This window comes from Mastacembelus armatus, chromosome 1, assembly GCF_900324485.2.
Source record: "Mastacembelus armatus chromosome 1, fMasArm1.2, whole genome shotgun sequence".
Lineage (NCBI taxonomy): Eukaryota > Metazoa > Chordata > Actinopteri > Synbranchiformes > Mastacembelidae > Mastacembelus > Mastacembelus armatus.
Genome location: NC_046633.1, coordinates 13,387,410 through 13,403,706, shown reverse-complemented (window position 1 = coordinate 13,403,706; position 16,297 = coordinate 13,387,410). Strand labels below are relative to the sequence as shown.

Here is a 16,297-nt window from a genome sequence, read left to right as displayed (position 1 = left end):
GGATATCTGAAATGCAGTTATGGATTTTCCAGCCGGCAGTTAGCTGAACGTCTCTCACACACACCGCTAAGTCAAGGGCTCTCTCCCACAGGCAAAAACAAAACAAAACATCCCCATGGCATGTTCACAGGCATTAGGGAAACCTGACGTACCATCGTAACAACCCACTTACTAACTCGAGTAAATTATTCACAATAACAGTCTACAATATGAGACCACTGAATACTATACCACCATCCTCAGATAAGCAAACACAGTCTGTCCTCTCCCTCTCTTTATATACTATACTAATGCTCATCTTCAATAACGCACAGACATTAGTTGGCAATAACGATAATGCAACCTAAGGATGCCATCTGCCATTAAACACCAAAGAAGAAGAGGGGAGTGTTTGAGTGTATCAACACTTTATATTATGGTAATGTTAATTATTTATCAGTCAATCACACTTTTAGAAGAAATACTGTTTGACTGATAAATAATTAACGTTACCATAATACAGATAAAGCACAGATTGTGTTCAACCTACACTTGTTTGTCCTTGTCTGCCATCTTGGACTTCTGGAGAAGTTCTCAATCAATCATTCAAAGTACAGTCAATCACAAAAGCAACCAACAGCATTTACTGACAAAAAACATCCATTAGCCCATCCCCAAATGATATGTACTTTAACTGTCAGCCCCACCTTACTTGTACTGCTGTATTTTATATCCTTGTGTCTTTTAAGGCTTTGTGTATCTGGTAGTAATAACAATTTGTTTCTAAAAAGTTAACAACCACTTTTTCCCTTCTTTCTTCCTCAGGAACTATCCGTCCGGTGAGGAGAAGTTTTTATGAGCCAGCCTCAGCTCCGGGTCAAGGCTGGCAGTGGGAGTGGGAAAATGATGCAGGTACATGGACGCCCTACGACATGGAAGTAGCCATCACCATCGAGAACGCCCACAACCGCCAGCAGCCCTGCCTCGACCTGACACCGCTCGGATTCTGCTACCTCATAGATTTTCAAAACATGACACAGGTTTGCTTCAGTTCTTTACTTGGACATCAATGACAGAATCAATGTGAAAATCAGATTCTATTTTAATTCTTTTACCAAAGCAGTGATTGCTTTTAAGATCAAGTAACTAAACATTTTAAATATGTGTTTTCCTGTCCCCCTGCAGGTGAACAGACAGAGCCAGAGGTGTCGTAGGATCCAGAGGCGTGCTGACATGGCCTACCCTTTAGTGTCTGGTCCCCTCCCCATACCCAAAGGAGGAGGAGTAGGAGGGGGTGGAGGGCTAACAGGGGCCTTACTGGGTGTTGGGGTGTCAGGGAGCAGCATGGGGACTGGAAGCTCTGCCTACTCTAATGGAGGCTTACCAGCTACTGGACTGGGTCAGCCTTGTTCCTGCCAGCAATGCATGCTGGTCCTTAGTGTAAAAACAAATACAGGAGGAGCAGGGGGAGGAAGAACAGGGATACAGTCCATAGGTAGACGCTCATTAACCATGCAGCAGCCCAAGAACTCAGCACCCATTACCTCCAAACCCCTGAGTCCATTAAAGTCAGCCACTTTGGGAAGAGGACAGCAGCAGAACACAAACTCAAACTCCAACTACTATCAGACGCTGCCACATGGCCTTGCTATCTCCAAAAATACAGCCTCTCCAGGACGGAATGCCCAGCTCTTTGCTCAGTCGCTGGCCGTCCTCACTGCTGGCACGTCCTCTTTGGGTATCTCGTCGTCTTCTAACAGACCACCTCCCCCGTCCCTCCCACCTCCTCAACCTCCATCATCCAACCCGAGTTTGAACCCGCCATCCATTCCCCCCAAACACTCCTCATCTGCAGCCAATGAATCAGTGCCAACTGCCACATTAATTACACCTGCCAGCAATGTGACCACACCCCCTTCTCCTGTGCCATCTCCATCACCAGTGGTGATGAAGCCACAGCGAGCTTCATCATCTGTGACAACAATGTGCCATGCCCCATTGCCACAGAGATCAAGCTTAGCCGGACTCAGCCGACCAGCATTACAGAGGATTGCCATGGCCCAATCCAGAGCGCTCATAGCATCAGGGTGAGTGAAAGAAGCACACACATACTAAGACCTCTCAATGAGGAAGAATTAAAGTCCAGTATTAGTAGCTTCACTACATAACTCTTATTGTAATTTGGAAGATAGAAGGTGATGATAGTGCTGCATATTTTTACATTTATTGCAGCAGGTTTTCAGAGATAAAACGTCATAGTCACCAAGATTGTTAAAGCTTAAATCATATATTCATTTTCAGGGGTTGTAGCATGGAACATCTGAAACACTAAAACTGAACATCTATATGCATGCTCTTGAGAAAAGCACGAATGCATGTTCAGACCTGCACTTGGTCTGTTTTGATTTTGTTTATTCTTTTATACACTGGAGAAAGCTAATTTTAAGTGCCATTATGAACAACTTTGATGTCAGACTTGTGGCTATGACTTCAAAGTGTTTTCCAAGCAAAAGGGATTGTTTTCTATTCATTATGCAAAAAATAATCTCTTCTACTCATTTTGACTTTTTGGTTGTAAAATGTACCATTATCTTTCAGATAAGACAAAGGTTAGTGGAAATTAACAGGACCTAGGACCACTTAATTTTTTTATCTGGGTAGATTATGAGATTGTGGACAGCAGTGTGTGGTATATGATCAGAGGTTAAGTTTCCAGCATTACAATGCTTCACAGTAATACCATGGAGAGGAAAGTTATTTACTCACAGAGGTTAATATCAATCTGCCATGAGTCAGCTTCTTCTGTGACCATAAAAAGGTAGATTTCATAATACTATTTTCCATGAGGTCATCCAGCCATGATAAAAGCCATTTCATGAAAGTATCCCAATTGTGTTTTTTACGGCAGGTGTATGTTTTGGTGGAAACGTCTAACTGTGAAAAAGCCTTCTGTTGTACAAGAAGTGATGCATTTTCAGTTTTAGTGTCCTGCTAGACCACAAATAAGATTTTTGCAAATAAGTACTTGCTAACTGAAAGAGAAGTCAGATGGTTTTGAGATCTGGATTTTTTTTTTCTTAGTCCTCCCTCCTCCCTTGGCCTTGTCGCTTGTTCCCTGCCCCCTTCACTCCTTCCTTCATTTCTCTCCTCCCTCTTTTCCCGTCGCGTCTCGACAGTGTGGGCCCCTAAGAGCTTCATTGTTGGTCTCCACAGTAACCTTTGTTTGGTTACCCAAGCCTAGTTTGTATTAGCAGCACAATGCTGAGTCTCGCTGGTTTTCATTACTTTGTTTTCTTCTACTTCCCCCTCTCTCTGCTCAGTTTTATTTTATTTTCCTACCTTCTTTTTCTCTATATTTCTACAGCTTTGTTGATTTTGATGAATGCTTGCATTTTTCCCGTTTTCATCTACTTGATCTGCTTCCTTTAATAACTAGCTTGTAGAGTTTTGGGGCTATTTTAAACATGACATAGTTAATAAAAATTCTTTATCCTCATAGCATTTATTATGTTAGGTGGATGTCTTGAGGTGGATGCAAAGTGGTAGAACATCCTTCATGAATTCCAGTGCTGGATTGGCAACATATTATGTGAATACTGTTTGCTACTGGTAGTGATCCAAGCAGGGAAAATATACATATATTTTGTCTGTGTGTGTGTGTGTGTGTGTGTGTGGACAGTCTCACACAGAGCCTAAGACAAGGGCTGATGGGAATGAGGCGGGGCTATATGACAAAGAAACGAGTCAGCAAACTGTCAAAGATTGATTACACAGTGGTGCAAATCAGGCCAGCCCCAAAGAAAAAGGGGAAGGTGACACCCACACACACTCACATGGACGCATGCAAAGTAATGCCCAGCTGTGAAGGCATTTACAGACATACACACACACATTGTCCTTCTCTTTTAAACAGAAGCCGTAAATATTGACTGTCCTAATGCGAAATGCAGTGAAGAATGTGTTCTCCTTTTCTCACTCTACAGTGGAAGATTAAGGGAATGAGACAGCGAATGAATGGTTGTTGAGGGGAAGTGGCCTGCATAGATAGCATTCTGAGGAAAAGCAAATTAAGCAAGAAGGCATGCCTGTATGACAGACACCCGACTTTATTTAGGAAACAGGGAAAAGATAAGGCAAGTGATAAGGACAAAAGCACAGAAATGTGCAGTAACTGTGCAATTAATCGAATTTTGATTAGATTTAGATTTTGATTTCGGGTCTCAACAATCACAAAAACTATCAAAAAAATGATTATTCTGTTTTTCAGGTTATTTTGGACTGAGTTCTTTGATAGTACTGCGTTCTTTGGTAGCACTTTCGCCCCTCCAGAAGCCCGAACTCTCTCAGCCTATACTGTCAGTGAAACAAGTTTGTGGTATCTGGTAGCATTTAAAAATCAGAGCGAGTGAAGATGGCGACGTGGAAGCTATTCCGTCAGTTTGGATTCAAAGAAGCGGACATGGATCAAAAACATTATGTGCAAGAGTTTCTACGTAAGCCACCGCTTGGTAACACCACTTTTTTAACCATCTAACATTTAAACACAGACCGACATATGACCAACTAATAAAAAAGACAGAACAATGAACAACCCCCTTAACGTTCTTCGCTACACAGTCATCAATTAAAGACACACTTTTCAGTGCAATGCTGAAGAGTATAAATAGCATTGCTATTTATACATTTGAATATACTTTATATGATTTGTTTTAAGGAGAATGCATTGTTTTGTTCAATAAATGCAACATATTTCCAAAGTGTATTCCAATGAGTAATTGTGTAAAATAATCGTGATTAGGATTTTCTTCCATAATTGAGCAGCCCTAAAGTCCAGTTTAAACGTGTTGGCACCTGTTTAGGTCACCAACAGGTTGCACACTACATCTCTTTGGAGTCTTTCATTTTAATTATGTATGGCCTATAGGAGGAGCTGTAACCACAGATAAGGGATGCATCTTACTATTCCACACACAGGTAGAACTCTGGACAAAACTGGCATTCTTGAATGTCTGAGAAATATGAAAACAATGTGATTGCTATATGAGTAGCCTACATGGGTAACACTTGTGATGACCATTTTTCAGATCAGCAAAAAAGGGAGGACACAGATGTAATTTATTACAAGTACAGCACAGCAAGAAACTTTTGGTTTAAAAAAAATAGCCTATGATTAATAACCTATGATTGTAATAAAAATAAAATCTGTGTAATGAATTACTTAAAAAGCAATATCAGCAGGCAAAAAGCTGTCCTTTTCTCTACAATTGTTAAAAATGTAGGATTAATCTACAAGTTTAAAAAATGAGTTATTAATCCACGGGTCTTGTGCCGAACTGTGGGTTGTGATCTGCACGGATCAACTGCAGTCTGTTGCATGCCTATTTTCAAGAATAATTGTCTCCTGTGTCTGGTGTCTTTGCTTTGTCAGTAACTGATAAAATTTGAATTTATTTGAATTTAAAGACTAACAAATTGTAGTATCTTCTATGATCAGTGTGATGTACATGTGATTCCTGTTACACAGCAGCCTAAACATGTTAGGCATTTGTACAACCTGTGAATATTTTTTTTTAACCTTGAATGAATGTAAATGAGCAAAAAATACAGAAACTGAATAAAACTGTAAGCACAGGACAGTCAACCACAAACAGTTTATAAAGTAGATGTAGTGAGTTTCCAGTTAGTGCCATTTTTATTTGATTTTATTTTGAAATAAGACGTTACAGGTGCTGACATTGCCCTGCGACCTTGGGCTAAATCCTAGCTTACTGAAAATGGGGAATATTGCTCACTACCTGACACATCATTCGATGATAATAAACTTCACCTGGTAGAATATCTAAATAGAAACAATGTTAAGAAAACTTAGGAATTAACAAAATTAGATGGTCTGAATTAAGCAATTAAGGAAAAAAATAAATACAAAGTATTTCTAGAGAGACCTGGCTGATGCTATCAGGGACATTGTAATCTAAGGTACTTTTCATACTGGTTTTACTTGTAGCATTATTACTTCTTTTTCTCTTGGGTGACCAAGTAGTAACTTTTTTTTAGAAGAATAATAGAAAATGAAATGTGAAATATATTCAAACTAACCTCAGTGAGCAATGAAAGAGAAAGTAGACAGCCAGACTCGACAGTCTGTATCATCTGGTATCTTTGGAAAAAGACATGCACATAGTTTCATGTCTGAACATCCTCAGGCAATTTTAAGCTGTTAAAAAAATAAATATACAGCCTTCTCCCAGCTTGCATTTAAACTTTACTATGACTTATGAAATGCCAAACCAGTCTGGTAAAGAGGTCCACCTGTCACATTTTCACTAGAGCAAAGGAAGACCACTTGAAACACCATACTGGGCTTGTGTGTCTGTGTGTGTAAAAGGAATGTGTGTGAGGCTGTGGGTGCAGCATTGTGTGTCTGACAATATGTGTTTGAGAATGTGTGGGAATGCGTTATTGTCTTGTGTGTAAATCAGTCCAGCTGATGTTCATCTGGACCCAGGGGAATAGGAGGAGCAGAGGGATGATGGAGGGTGTGTGAGAGACAAAGCCTGGTCACTGTGATCTGGTGGGAGGTGGATGGAGGGTAGAAGGGTGGGTTTGAGGTTGAAGGGGGTCAAAACACTGGAGCCCATTCAGGCCCTTTCTCCCTAGACGGGATCTTCCTTTTTTAAAGGTCTCTTGTTTTTTCTTTCACTCTTCTCATCCTGAGAATCTCCCGGGTTAACCCCTCTAAGAATTTAATAATTTCCCTTTTTGGGTCATTTTTAATGGAGGACGAAAGTGTCATGTATAAATGAATAAAAGTAAATAAGCAATTAAACATTTTTTTAAAATTACATTTAGTAATTAATGTGAGGTGCTGGTAGTTCCCAAAATAATTTCTCACACTTTAAATAGCCTCATTGTTCCTAAAAATCTAAACATGGGAGTCTATTGGAAAATTTAGCACAATTAAAGGTTTATGTTATGGCCATATGTATTCGTTAGGGCTGCAACAAAAAATGATTTAATTGGTGGAATATGTTTTTGATTAACCCATTAATCAGATTTTATAAAAGAATATAGAGAAGTCTGTTTCCAACATTTTATGGTCAAAGTATTTATACAAGCTTCCAAGGCTGGGTATCGTTAAGGATGTCACGATACAATACGTATCTCGATACATGGGCAACGATACAATATGAACCTAGATACAGTGTGGTATGATATGATATGATTTGATACCAATATATAATGCACTATATATATGTATTGCAATACTCATAATTTTAAAAAATAGTGCTGAAAATACAACTTTGCAAAGCAAGTTTTAAAAGAGACTGATTTGTAACACTGAAAAGAATAAAACTACATTTTCAGACATTCAGCTCTTACTTTCCAAGGGTCTCCAGGGTCAGAATGAGCAGATCTGAAACTCTGCAAAAAGTGAGTTGAATGTTTGAAAGGACAGAGTTGAATGTTTTCAAAGCAAGTTTTAAAACTTGATTTGAGACTGATTTGTAACACTGAAAAGAATGAAGCATTTTTTCAGATACTCAAATTTTATTATCAAAGGTTTGAATCATAGCTTTCAGTTTTGAAACCAAAATTTTCACATTAAAAATATATTTTCAACATTCAAATCCTAGTTTTCAGTGTTGCTGATTCTGAGCCTATTCTCACCTCATAATCAATGCCCATGTGTCAAGCTACGTATCGTATTATGACGTCGTTAATGATAGCCAGCCCTATTGAACATTGAATAACATAATAATAAAGTGCATGTGCGGATTATTCTTACATTCATATTGATTATAAACATGAAAAAAAGCCCTTAAGCCTCAGCTCAGTCTCAAAAGATGTGCCCAAACATTGTGCTTTTTTTAGCTCATAAGATCTGAGCCCATATAGTGTTGTTGAAAACCCAGACTTGTTATGCTTGAATTTGCTCCTGAAGTCAAAGACGCAAGTTGTAAGAGAAGGACTGGCCCCATCTGCCGCATTGGGCAGGGAAACTACAGCAGCCCCTTAGGGCAGTAGGAATATTAGGGTTTGGAATATCAATATTGCATTGTTTAAAAAAAATATTGATTTATATCTAAATAGATTTTTTTGCACAGCCTTACAAGCTACATATGTAATAAAAAAAAAAACTAACTTGAATTTTATTTGTGTGATTACACTGACATTTAAACAGATCTTAAATGTTATTAAACTAAAAACTGCACTTGTTTACTAGACTTTCACACTTCACAAGCTAAAGTGAGTGATACATGAACCCTAATGACATGCTTTAAGACATGCACTTGAACATTGCTAGATATTATCCTGGTGAGCTCCATGTAAAAACACAATTGTCCGAGTAACATGGACCGAACATTAACCAGACTTTAGTCCTAAGAGCTCTAGGTAGTGTCATCATGTGAGCCACTGTCAGAAAGACTGTCTGAAACACTGGGACATTTAAAAATGTGACTTTCACTCTTCTTCGCCTCTGCCATTATCATCTCCACAGCTGCTCCCTACGTCACAGTGTGCACCTATATCACCAGACCGAAATAATCAAGAAATAGTGTTGTAAAATATTTTAGTAATCAATTTTTATCGATTTCATTGATTAGTTGTTGCAGCCCTAGTATTCATTATTTTAACTTGGTTCCTCAGCAGTCATTTTGGCAGTCACGGAGGAGGGAGCTGCCATTGCTCTGGAGAAGAAGCCAATCAGAGCCTAGTGAATTCAAAAAGCCTCTATTTCTGAAGTGCAAAACACACCACCCAAGTTTTCAGATTAATTAACGTGCTCTGGGGCTACGTGTGGTGTGGTGGTTAGCCTGTCTGACCATGAATGTGGTGAGACTGGTTCAACTCCCAGACCAGATATCCTTTGTGTCGCCTTTCTTCCCTTACTCTCCCTTCCTCTCTACTAAAGGAGCTCTATCTGATGGTCTGATGAGCCACAAGTGTGGGCTGGCTGGATTTCTGACAACAACGCTTATCCTGGATCAGACTTAACACTGCCCTCTTTTCATTGTCTTCATTACCTCATACAGTTAAGCCTTCCTTGCTAACGCAGCAACCTATTAACTGTGTGTGTGTGTGTGTGTGTGTGTGTGTGAGTGAGAGAGAGTGAGAGAGAGAAAGATGACTCAATGTCATTGACATGATCAGGTGCGAATGTAATATAGGTGTATGTCATTTTATCAGTCTGTTTATAACAGAGTAGGCTGTTTGTATGATGTTTGCCTTGATTTTTGGGGTGATCACCGATCCTCGATCGCTGAAAGCTGTATCGTCCGATACCATTCACCGATTACAGGGGTGTGTGTGAGAGAGAATGTATGTATGTGTATGTGTTCAGGTGTGTGCACTACAGAAGCCAGAAGTTCGAACCTGTGAATATCGAACTAACTTTACTGAATCCAAGTAGGACATGGGTCACCCTTCGTCTTCCTCAATAGACAGCGGCTGCTGATCAAGGCAAATGAATTCCATTATTTTATCTGATGTTTCTTTATGCTTCATACTGTCCTTGCAGTAGGGTTGCTGTCTTTGAAACGTTTCTGTTATCGACGCCTGAGTGAGTGGCGCCTGAGCTGCTGAACTGTCCCACTCTCTCTTCGCGCTAGCTAATTTTGAGAACTGCTCATGTTCCTTTACGTGACTAACCTTCAAATGCCTGATGACGTTGGTGGTGTTAAAATGTTTTGGGTTATAGAGACCGCCGCTCAAACTTCCCAAAGCGAATATCGGCCGATTATAATCGGCGACTGATCAAACGAAACCTCGATGCAAAGAATTTGCTTCGAGGATTCATTGCAGCCTTAATCACATCATATTGCCAGCATCTGTCGTGGGAAATGGGAGATCAAGCCTCAGAAGTGGAAGAGAAAATAATGCATACACCACAACCTTCACAGTGTCAGATGTTATATTGCTGTGTATGCAACGTTAACTAAAAATTATGCTTTAAGCACATAGTGGTAAGGGTTCACGTCATGAATTTGGCCTTTCTGTAAAATGACCCCGCAAAGAAGTGAAGGTTTTAATTTGATGAATGCTTTTTTTGCTCTCCAACTCAGTTTTAATAGCAGAGGTCTGATTTCAATGTGTCTTGAAGGATGTACTGTATATTTCCAAGCAGAAAAGGTAAACTAGCATCAAAGCCTTCTGTGACTACCGGTGTTCTATTACAGTGTTTTTACCTTAGTGATGTAATGGCACATAAATTAAAATAAATGTGTTTTGGAAGCTTACAGCAGTACACGCTGTGACATCGATCATCAGCAATTTCTGTTGTTTACCTTCCACTCAGTGTATTTACTGTTCTACTCACACTCTGTTTTGCTTTTCTCTCTAAAGAATGTGAAATAACAGCTCATTTCCCAAACACTAATCCATCCACTCTAGTGCAGAGAATACACACACAACCTAGTGAGTCATACACCTGTGTCGTCATGTGTGGCTGAGTATGGTTAAGTGAAAGCAGCTTAAGATGCTGACAGAAAGCCTGTTAAAGCTAAACAAACAGGAAACAGCAGATCAGCACCAAACACTGCCCTTGTCCATCTTAGTCTGCTTGTAGGAATGATGAGTGTTTGCATTTGTCTGATAAGAAAAAACGTATTCTCAGGCCTTTGATCTCAGTTGGTAGACCGGAGGACTGTAGTGGTGAGTGCTGACATCCTTAGGTTGCTAAGGAAGATTTGATTTGTATGCGTTGGTGGTTGTGTTCCTTATTAAAACACGTTGTCTATTCCTCACTCTAGAGTCTTAATACCAAATTACCAACATAGCTGACATATTCCAATTTGGCATATCTCAAAGTTTAGTTAACAGCAGATGTGACCAGACTCTTGGCTTTAAGAAAAGTCTCTAAACATTCTCAGCATGTGTTTTTTCCCCTCACCTCCAGCAGGTATTTTACATCTGGCAGACAAAGAGCACTTATGTGCCATAAAGACTATAATTTCATTCTAACTAACTGCCACTGAGTGATTTCTAAAGAGTTATGTAAATTCATATTGTCAAATTAGCTGAACTGTGAGGAATTCTATATAATTCTTTAGAAAAACTGTTGATATCAGTTTGTGTATGTGATATGTGTGTATTTGTTAGTTGGAGATGATGATGATGGGCTTTGTGATGAAGCAGGTAATTCCCAACTAGCAGCTGCGTGACGTCTGTCTCTTTGAGCTCACTGAGCAGATGGAAACTCCATGGATTAGTGTTCATAAAAACACACAGCTCAGAGGCACTCTAGCTGCCAAATGAAGTAGTGCGCTGTAAGAGAAGGAGATGCAAACATAGGAAATGGAGAGGTAGAAGCAAAGTCACATAACAGAAAGGAAGAAGAAAGCAAGGAGAGCTGAGTTGCTTTGTGTCTTTTTTTTTTTCTCTAATTTTTCTGTAAGTTTGTGCAAAAACATACTACATAATTATTTTGTCAACTGTGACCTTTGGGTGCAAGAATGACAGTTATCCATTTTTCAAAGTGAGTATATATTAGGTAGTCGCCTGGTTATCTCAAAGTATTTACCCACCTCTTCTACTTGATCTGACAGTCACTTTATCCATGTAAGGGAAGCGTGGAAATCAATGTAACTCAACAATTTGTGTCTTCTGTTGCAGTGTGCCAACTGTTCCAGTGAAGAATCTCAATGGATCCAGTCCTGTCCACCCTGCACTGGCTGGTAAGAACAAACACACACACACACACACACACACACCAAGGCCTGCCACCAGTCACTGGAAAATCTGAATTTTACTAGCGAGAAAGAATTTCTGCTTTCAAACTAAAACTGTGCAGTCCCACTCTTCTAACAAATCTAGATTTTCTTCTGTATTTCAGGGATCACAGGAATCCTGATGAGTGCTGCTGCTCTGCCTGTGTGTCTGACCAGGCCTCCTAAACTTGTACTTCACCCTCCACCTGTGAGCAAGAGCGACATCAAACCAGTGCCAGGCTTTGGTCACGGCTGCAGGAAGACCACCAAGAAACAAGTCCGCAAGGGTAAGACAAGAAATACCTGAAAAACAAAAATAACGTCCTTAAAATTTCATTATTCTCATATTATTGAAACCATCCTGCACCTGATAAAAGAGAACCCTCTGTTTATCGTCAGCCTTTTTGCTCAGTGCAGTTGGCATGCTGTAAGCTTGTAAGATATGATTCACCAAAAGAATTACACAACAGTCTGGACCCATATTCTTGCATTGCATTTGTCCATCACTCCTTTGTTTCCCTTTGTCTGCAGGTAAAACTCCAGAGGAGGTGGTAAAGAAGTATTTGCAGAAAGTAAAATGTCCACCAGAGGAGGTAATATCTTATTAATACAGTACACATATAATGGTAATGATGCAGAGAAATTAGGGTTTTATAATGGGGTTTTCTTCCCTAGGACTGCACTATCTGTATGGAGCCACTGGGCGGACCGTCTGGATACAAAGGTCCTGGTGTAGGGCCTGTTTCCAGGGCAGAGTCAGTCGGGCGACTAGCACAATGTGGACACCGGTACCATTTCCAGTGTCTGGTGGCCATGTATAATAATGGCAACAAAGATGGCAGGTAGGTTAGACTGACAAAATTCTCGTCATTTCCTCAAACATTTTTAAGAAAATAATTAGAATTTTCCTCTTCTCTCAGTCTTCAGTGTCCCACCTGTAAAACCATTTATGGTGTGAAGACTGGCAACCAACCGGCAGGGAAGATGGAGTACCACATCATCCCTCACTCTCTACCAGGGCATCCTGACTGCAAAACCATACGCATCATCTACAACATACCCCCAGGCATTCAGGTACTTGAACACAACTGATTTTATTCTCCTGGTGGTATTACTTGGTCAGGGTCAGGGAGATCAGCTTGGGCAACTAGTAATTTGGATTCTGTTTCTCTGCTCTCAGGGACCAGAGCACCCGAACCCAGGAAAGCCCTTCACTGCCAGAGGCTTTCCTCGACACTGCTACCTCCCAGACAGCGAGAAAGGACGCAAGGTAAGCACGATCCAACAGCCTTTTCCAGACACCTATCAACCTATCCATTTTTAACACTTTATTATTGGTATTTATTTAAAGTCGAACCTCTCATCATTTCTTTTCCCAAACCTTTGCTAAGGTACTGAGACTGCTCCTGGTTGCTTGGGACCGCAGGTTGATCTTCTCAGTTGGTACTTCAAGCACTACAGGAGAGTCTGACACAGTCATCTGGAATGAGGTATATACTTAGTAACCTCAGACTCTCTCACACATTAATTTGATTGACTGTAGTTTGTGTAACACATACTCCAGGTTTATTATCACTGACCTTAAGGCAAAACCTTTTCCTTCTATTGAAGGTTCACCATAAGACAGAGTTTGGTTCCAACTTGACAGGCCATGGCTTCCCTGATCCTGGACACCTTGACAATGTCCTGGAAGAGCTCAGAGCTCAAGGCATCACAGAGGATGATGTACTGATGGAGAAGTGAAAGGACAAGCAGCTAGGTGGGAACCAGATAACATTGCGAGAGCAATGAATAGTGGAAGGATGGAGGCAGAAGGAGGAGTAGAAGAAAAGCATGAAAAAAAAAACAGGAAGAAAGAAAGAGGTCCTGCGCTGAGAAAGACTCTCTGCCAGCACTTAAAGGGGGTGCAGGGGGATGTTTCAGATTATGGAAGACTATGATTTTGTTTTGCAGAGGTAAACACATTTCAAGATATTGATAGTCACTGCAGAATTCGTCTGTCAATGCGAGTCTGTCCAAAGTGGGAGTTTGAAGAAGCAGCAGCACATAAAGAAAACCAGTGAATAAGAACTCCTTGAAGCCTTGAAATGAACACACTCATGGTTTTGCTTCTAAACCACCAGGTACTGGAAAGTTGGAAACTGAGAATGAATCGGTACTAATATTTAGAACAAAAACAAGTTTACTTTACTGAGAGAAACAATAAAAGGTGGTAAAATGTTAGAGCAGTTCAATAAACACTAGGAGAAAAAGGGCAAAGAAAAAGAAAAGGCTGTGGTGGAGGAGACTGGAGGAAGGTGAACAAGAGTACAGCAGAAAGAGAGAAAGATGGTGCACGAACGTAGGGTAAGATAGGAGTAGAGTAAAATTTAGCTATCAATAAAAACATAAGGAAACCAAGAGTGATGAAAGGAGCACAGTCAGACTGGGTGCTTGCTTTGTTCAGCCACCTGCCTCAGTGTATTTGATGTTTAGTGATGTTGCTCCCTCTTTTGGTGTTTCTAACAAACTACACCTCAGCCTGCAAACCACTGGATCAAATGAAAGCATTACCTTTGTATCAGGTACTTTGTATCATCACCGTAATCGTCAGCTATTGCCATTCCATACTTTACCTCTTATTTTTGAATTGATGGTTTTTTTATTAACTAGGCTTTGTATTTTTTTATGGTGTGTAAAATAACAAAAGACCAAACTAAGGCCTCATCATTTCGGCCTTTTTGGAGTCTTACTATTGAGCCACAAGTTAACCTTAGATACACAGGTACTGGTATGTACATATATATGTTCAGTTTATTTTTGTCCCTTTTCATGGTACACATGGTTTAAGTGGATGTAGATGCAGCAGGACATGTGTAAATGTGAAGACAAACCTGATGAAGATCATCACTCTGGGGTTGCCCTAAAATTAAGTATTGAGCATTTGTTTCAAGGCCTCAGTGTTTAGTTCTAGTTGCTCAAAGCTAGGAGAAATGAACCGACAGCCTGGGCAGTAGGTTGGAGGATTGGGAAGAATTGAGGGGAGGAGAGAAATGGAGCTGAAGCAGAGCAGAGGGTAGAAGAAAAAAAAAAAAACTTTTCATAAATTTAATTGGGCCCATACTGGTAGACTTTTAGTGGATATCAACAAATAATTGCGGTTTTTCACAAAAGATATCCAGACATTGGGACTGGTAAAACTTTTGTCACTGACAGCTCCAGTCATCAGACTTCACAGAAATTTATTTTTATGCAGCTTTTTAAGTTTAAGGTCCTGGTTTACCAGTGGGGCTTGTCATAGTTCTTTTACAGCCTGGATAAGCATGAACTTTCCCAGGATCATTACAAAAACTTAAGAAGTGAGTTAAAAAATATCTGGTTCTAGCATTTTTAAAAAAAAATAGAGATACAAGTTTTTGTTGACATTAACTATGACCTTTGAGTTGATTTTGGCAAGAAACATCCAGTCACGAATGACTAATCGCAGGCAAGAACTAAAGACAGTCTACAACTTTCATAATGATGGATGGTACATAAAGATGCTGTGGGCTAATTCCCTAACGATGTATGTAGTGGACCTGTTTGTCATGGCAAAATGACAGGCAAAACCTGAGTTCTCAGAAACAACAACAGAACAATTACAACTTGTTACTTTATTCTGGGAGACGTCTGTGTTTCTGTAGTTGAGGATCTCATTTAACGTGTAGGAATCCAAAAGTTAAAACCCCCTCCAGAATCAGTGCACCTTCCCACTTCATATTTCACTGACATTTTTTATAAATTTCAGATTAACGGGAGGCACTTCATACCTGGATTTGCTTGTCATTGGCTGCCATCATTAACTGTAACCTGTCCAATCAGACCCGCGCACAGCTTCTGACCTGGAAGACCTCCACTCTCTATCTGATTTGAATCAGACGAGCTGTTGTCAGACATTCAGGCTTTAGCACTGTGAATGAGTTAATTGAATTAGGACATTTAATCCTTATACGTAAACATTTTCAGGACAAAATATCAAGAGCCCTATTTTTAGCTGGAGAAGTTGAGTGCAGAGGAGAGGCAACTGCCAACTCTCCCCTTCTAACCTCCACCTCCACCACCTGATAACACACTGCTCAGTCTCTGAGTTGGGGTGACCTTTTCTCACAATGTACAAGAACTGTGTATGTGGGGGAAAGAGAATCGTACTGTATATACTACCAACATGCTCCTAATTTAGGGTATTATTTGGGTACTGTACTCGATGCTGGCTATGGTACTCCCTGTATAGTAACTTCTTTATTGTGTTTTAATATGAAATGTAGTTACACATCTGCTTTTTAATAGCATTTTTGACACTATCATAGACTAAATTTAGTTCTTGATTTTATACATTTATGTTGTATTAATTATGCTCTTTCTTTTCATTTGTTACAACAGGTTTACAATGACAGTATTGTTAAATACTGTCTTTTTTCATTATGTACAGAAATTAAGCTGATTTGCATCATCTTTTCTTTGGAAAAGGAGTTTGATGGTAGATTTTTATCTGAGTGTGAAATACAATGAATTTCAATAGCAAGTCAAACCCTTGCTATTTACTTGCTACATTTGCTCTCCAGTGACGTAAAGAATAAATTTCTTTTTCGGTA

The 16,297-nt window shown here is 39.8% G+C and overlaps 1 protein-coding gene across 2 annotated transcripts in view; it reads left to right on the top strand.

Annotated features, from left to right (window-relative positions):
- LOC113127890 (E3 ubiquitin-protein ligase DTX4-like) overlaps positions 1-16,297 on the top strand; it is a 31,596-nt gene extending 15,299 nt beyond the window's left edge. For both annotated transcript variants that reach the window (XM_026302780.1, XM_026302779.2), the window contains exons 3-12: positions 805-1,019; positions 1,165-2,066; positions 11,593-11,654; positions 11,813-11,974; positions 12,219-12,280; positions 12,363-12,529; positions 12,608-12,761; positions 12,868-12,957; positions 13,079-13,177; positions 13,299-16,297. In XM_026302780.1, the coding sequence (XP_026158565.1) occupies positions 805-1,019; positions 1,165-2,066; positions 11,593-11,654; positions 11,813-11,974; positions 12,219-12,280; positions 12,363-12,529; positions 12,608-12,761; positions 12,868-12,957; positions 13,079-13,177; positions 13,299-13,430 (2,045 nt within the window). In that variant the 3' untranslated portion in view covers positions 13,431-16,297. The remainder of the gene's footprint in view (positions 1-804; positions 1,020-1,164; positions 2,067-11,592; positions 11,655-11,812; positions 11,975-12,218; positions 12,281-12,362; positions 12,530-12,607; positions 12,762-12,867; positions 12,958-13,078; positions 13,178-13,298) is intronic.